General features: G+C 37.7%; 1 protein-coding gene across 1 annotated transcript; it reads right to left on the bottom strand.

Annotated features, from left to right (window-relative positions):
- Positions 1-3353: 3353 nt before the first annotated feature.
- LOC142225075 (uncharacterized) lies at positions 3354-4424 on the bottom strand. Its single transcript, XM_075294849.1, has one exon. It carries the CDS (start codon positions 4422-4424, stop codon positions 3354-3356), a length of 1071 nt encoding a protein of 356 aa, XP_075150964.1.
- Between the last annotated feature and the right edge of the window lie 1153 nt (positions 4425-5577).

The following is a 5577-nucleotide window of genomic DNA, read 5'->3' on the forward strand; positions in this document are numbered from 1 at the left end:
TAGAATTAGCATTGTAGCTATGTGTGCCAAATTTGGTTGAAATCTGTGCAGATTTAGATATAGCTCCAATATATAGCTTTCGGCCGATTTACACTCATATGACCACAGAGGCCAATTTTTTGCTCCGATTTAGTTGAAATTTTGCACAGGGAGTAGAATTAGCATTGTAGCTATGCGTGCCAAATTTGGTTGAAATCGGTTCAGATTTAGATATATCTCCCATATATAGCTTTCGCTCGATTTACACTCATATGACCACAGAGGCCAATTTTTAACTCCGATTTAGTTGAAATTTTACACAGGGAGTAGAAGTAGCATTGTTGCTATGCGTGCCAAATTTGGTTGAAATCGGTTCAGATTTAGATATAGCTCCCATATATATGTTTTTCTGATTTCGACAAAAATGGTCAAAATACCAACATTTTCCTTGTAAAATCGCCACTGTTTAGTCGAAAAGTTGTAAAAATGACTCTAATTTTCCTAAACTTCTAATACATATATATCGAGCGACAAATCATAAATAAAATTTTTTGAAGTTTCCTTTAAATTGCTTCAGATTTAAACGTTTCCCATATTTTTTGACTAACATTGTGTTCCACCCTAGTGCATTAGCCGACTTAAATTTTGAGTCTATAGATTTTGTAGAAGTCTATCAAATTCTGTCCAGATCGAGTGATATTTAAATGTATGTATTTGGGACAAACCTTTATATATAGCCCCAAACACATTTTAACGGATGTGATATGGTATCGAAAATTTAGATTTACAAAGTGGTGCAGGGTATAATATAGTCGGCCCCGCCCGACTTTAGACTTTCTTACTTGTTTTTTACTAACATTGTGTTTCATCCCACGACGTTAACCATTTTAAATTTTAATTCTAGAGATTTTGTAGAAGTATAAAAAATTGTCTCCAAATCGGTTAAGATATAAATATTTGTATATGGGAATATAAACATTCATAATAACTCCCAACAAATTGGAAGGAGTTGAGATAGTAACACAAATGTTGGTCTACATAGTGGTGAAGGGTATAATATAGTCGGCCCCGCCCGACTTTAGACTTTACTTACTTGTTATACCCTCCACCATAGGATGGGGGTATATTAACTTTGTCATTCTGTTTGTAACACATCGAAATATTGCTCTAAGAACCCATAAAGTATATATATTCTGGGTCGTGGTGAAATTCTGAGTCGATCTGAGCATGTCCGTCCGACCGTCCGTCTGTTGAAATCACGCTAACTTCCGAACGAAACAAGCTATCGACTTGAATCTTGGCACAAGTAGTTGTTATTGATGTAGGTCGGATGGTATTGCATATGGGCCATATCGGTCCACTTTTACGTATAGCTTCCATATAAACGGACCCCCAAGTTTGGCTTGCCGATCCTCTAAGAGAAGCAAATTTCATCCTGAATTTGGTACATGGTGTTAATATATGGTCTCTAATGACCATGCAAAAATTGGTCCACGTCGGTCCATAATTATATATAGCCCCCTTATAAACCGATCCCCAAATTTGGCTTGTAGAGCCTCTAAGAGAAGCAAATTTCATTCGATCCAGCTGAAATTTGGTACATGGTGTGAAAAAATTGGTCCACATCGGTCAATAATTATATATAGCAATCCATATAAACCGATCCCCCGATTTGGCTTGCGGAGCCTCTAAGAGAAGCAAATTCCATCCTATCCGGCGGAAATTTTTTACATGTTGTTAGTATATGGCCTCAAACACCAATGCAAAAATTGGTCGAAATCGGTCCATAATTAGATATAGCCCCCATATAAACCGATTCCCAGATTTGACATCCGGAGCCCTTTGGAAGAGCAAAATTCATCCGATTCGGTTGAAATTTGGTACGTGATATTTGTATATGGTATCCAACAACCATGCAACAATTGGTTCATATCAGTCCATAATTATATATAGCCCCCATATAAACCGATCCTTAGATTTGACCTCCGGTGCCTTTTGGAGAAGCAAAATTCATCCGATCTTGTTGAAGTTTGGTAGGTGGTGGTAGTATATGATATTTAACAACCATGCCAAAAGTGGTCCATATCAGTCCATAATCAGTCCATGGTTTTGGAGCCACTTGGAGGAGCAAATTTCATCCGAGTCAGTTGAAATTTGATACATTGTGCTAGTATATTGCCGTTAACAATCATGCCTAACTAGGTCCCCACCGGTCTATAGTTATATATAGCCCTCAGATAAATCGATCCCCAATCACACAAAAATTGGTCCATATCAATTTCATAATTGTATATAGCCCACATATTAGTGACCCCCATATTTCAATTCTGGCTCTCTAATTTAGAGCCAGACTTACCTATACATAACTTTTTTGTCTAATATATACCACGTATGGACTAACTCACAATTTAGAAAGCGATGTTAAGAAGTTTTAAGATACCACAACCCAAGTAATTCGATTGTGGATGACAGTCTTATAAGCGACCCCCATATTTCAATTCTGGCTCTCTACGTACCGTGCAAAAGTCCATATCGATTCGTAATTATTTGTAGACTTACCTATACATACCTTTTTTGTCTAATATATACCACGTATGGACTAACTTACAATTTAAAAAACGATGTTAAGAAGTTTTAAGATATCAAACACAATTAATTCGATTGTGGACAGTCCATGGTGGAGGGTACATAAGATTCGGCCTGGCCGAACTTACGGTCGTATAGACTTGTTTTTAAATATAATATGTGTGGATGCAAACATATGTTAATTTAGAAATTGCCTGTAGGTTAGGTTATGGAGGATGAGACCAGCCCGTAACAAAAAGGGCTGGCTCCCACTTAGACCATGTTGATCCATTGTGTTTCCTCATTGTTGTTCTTCTTCGTCCTCCTCAATCATTTGAGTTTACAGGCGAGTTCCAAAGAAAGTTTTCCTAGGTTTTCCATTCCGAGGTCAAGTATATCCTTCATGTTGCAGTTCCGTACGTCCGTTATATGCTGAAAGAAAAAAGAGCCCAGTATCTTGCTTTTTCTAAAGGATAATGCTGGACACTGGCATAGAAAATGGTAGGAGTCTTCTGTTGCCTCTGGGTCCAGACACCATCAACAAATATCGTCAGTCATTAAGCCAATCCTTACCATGTGTTTTCCAAGGGTGTTGTGTCCTGTTATGATGTCTATCAATGCTCTCATATCATCTCTGCTGGTCGTCATCAGGAAATCAGAGTTCTTGCGGCTCTTGTCGTCCCAAATCAGCTTGGTTTGCTCGCAGGTCGCAGAGGAAGCCCAACGTTCCTTCCATAAATCACCGTATCTTATATTGATCTTGTAAGTATATAAGGATAGCGCCTTCTTTAGCCAACACATCCTACTCCTCATTTTCCCCTTATTCCATAATGTACAGGTACCCAGCATAGAGTGATATTATGCTGTTCAGTGAGAACTCTAAGCTCTCTACGACAGCTGCTGACTACCTTCGACGTTATGTTCGGGTTTCCTAAGGCCTTAATTGCTGCCTGACTGTCGATGAATAAGCTGATATCGCTCCTGAATATCGGCCTCATCAAAAGTAGTTCTGCAGCCTTCGCAATGGCAAACCTCTGCCTCAAAGATGCTGCATTCGTCATCCATCTTTTATGAATCGCTGATACCCAGATCTTCGCAGTAGATACCACTGCCCGTGCCTTCATCCATCTTCGAGCCGTCCGTATATTCAGGTCTCCAAAATATATGCGTCCCTCTCTCCACTCCTCTATACTTGGTATAATCGATCTCAGCTGTCCTTCATATACATGCTGAGTCGCCATAAAGTCCGTCCTAATATCTCGTCCAACTGAAGCAACGAGTTCCATGTGTCTGCTTACCGCATTTCCGAGGGAGTCTAGACTCTTCAGCCTCATGAGTATAATCTCCTCTGTTCTTCTGATATGCAGATCCAGCGGGGTGACTCCCATCAGTACCTCTAATGCTGCTGTGGCCGTTGTCCTCATTGCGCCAGTCATGTAAATAAGGGCCATCCTGTTTATCCTGTTGATCTTCTGTATATTAGTCTGATGGTTCGTAATCGTCCACCAGATGTGGCATCCGTAGGTGGCCACAGGTCTCACAACTGCCGTGAACAGCCAGTGAAAGAGGCTGTTCACGTCAACCAGCCTTTGACACGCATAAAGTGCCACGTAGGTCTTCTTCAGTCTAACTGCCGTGTTCTCCAGCCAGTTTAGTTTGGAATCCAGGACAACTCCTAGGTACTTAGCCGATTTTGAAAGACTCAATCTCGTCCCTTGTGGAACCTTATACTCGGTCGTTTTTGTCCCCCTAGTGAAGAGCACTAGCTCCGTTTTTCTAGGGTTAACGCCCCATCCGCACCGCATTGCCCAGTCGGATAAAATTTGCAGGGCCTCACTCATTATATCCGAGATCGTGTCCAGAAATTTGCCTGATGCCATTATGACTATAAAAATATAGGTTTTTAGAAAAAGAGACCGAGAGAGTATGCTGCAATTAAGAAAATAGAAGTAACCAATTTTCGCCTTCAAAATATATACACACAAAGAAAATTTCATTACAAGTTGTTTTCTACCAGTGTATGCCTAAGGTAAACAATAAAAACAATATATTGTTTGGACCAATCCAAAAAAATAAGCTTGAAGCAGAATGAGTTTGGGAGTATATGTTACAGAAGCGAGCTTTTTTGAGGGTGTAGTGGGCCCATAAAACTGAATCAAATTTTCGCTCTTTTTTTGAGAAATATTAAAAAGTTGCCCATGTACACATAAATATGACTTTAAATCCAAAGTGCAATAGAGACTTTACAGCAAAAAAATGGTTTCTTAATTAAAAAAAATTTAAATCAAAGATTCCAAATTCTCCAAATATGTTTTTGTCAATACTTCAAGCTTCTTTATCTTTAATCCAAATATTCAATATCTCAGGTAATTTAGAAATTATTTCTTTAAATCAAAAACACTTTTCCTTGTTTTAAGGTATATTTGGCTCACTTCTATGAGCGTTTTTATCTTTAATCCAAAGACTTATTATCTCAGTTATTTTAAAAATTATTTCTTTGCATCAAAAAGGTTTTTCATTACGTTAAGAAAAATTTGCCTTACTGCTTTTGAAATACATACGATTTTAATGAAGGAAAGCAAAATTCAAAAATACGCGTCCTAAGTGTAATGAAAACAATTCTTAAAGCGAAGCTTATGAACTCTCTTTTAATTTAATTGAAAAAAAAAAATTATAAAAACGTTTATTAAAATTTCTGTATTTTAAATATTGCGTGAATTACGTGTCCTACAATTTAGGTTGAATAATTTTCCAGGTTAGGCTAATGTATTTTTCAGTATACACTCAAAAACAGTTCAGTTGTATCCAATGATTTTGTCCTTTAAAATAATATAGCCATAACAAGGAATAACTAAATTTCTTCAATTAGTTATACATGTTTAAAAAGGCTCTGTATAAATAAAGAGGCTGATTATTATTTTTTTTAATGACAAAAACGCCAAAACCTCAGATAAGAACAGCTTATATGGGTGAGAGAAGATAATAACCACTGCGACACCATTAAAATACTGGGAAAAAATTAACATGTTCCAA

This window comes from Haematobia irritans, chromosome 2 (assembly GCF_050003625.1).
Source record: "Haematobia irritans isolate KBUSLIRL chromosome 2, ASM5000362v1, whole genome shotgun sequence".
NCBI lineage: Eukaryota > Metazoa > Arthropoda > Insecta > Diptera > Muscidae > Haematobia > Haematobia irritans.

What these genes read in the sequence shown, in the direction of transcription:
- LOC142225075 (XM_075294849.1), bottom strand. Translation starts at nt 4,424, where the DNA reads ATGGCATCAGGCAAATTTCTGGACACGATCTCGGATATAATGAGTGAG.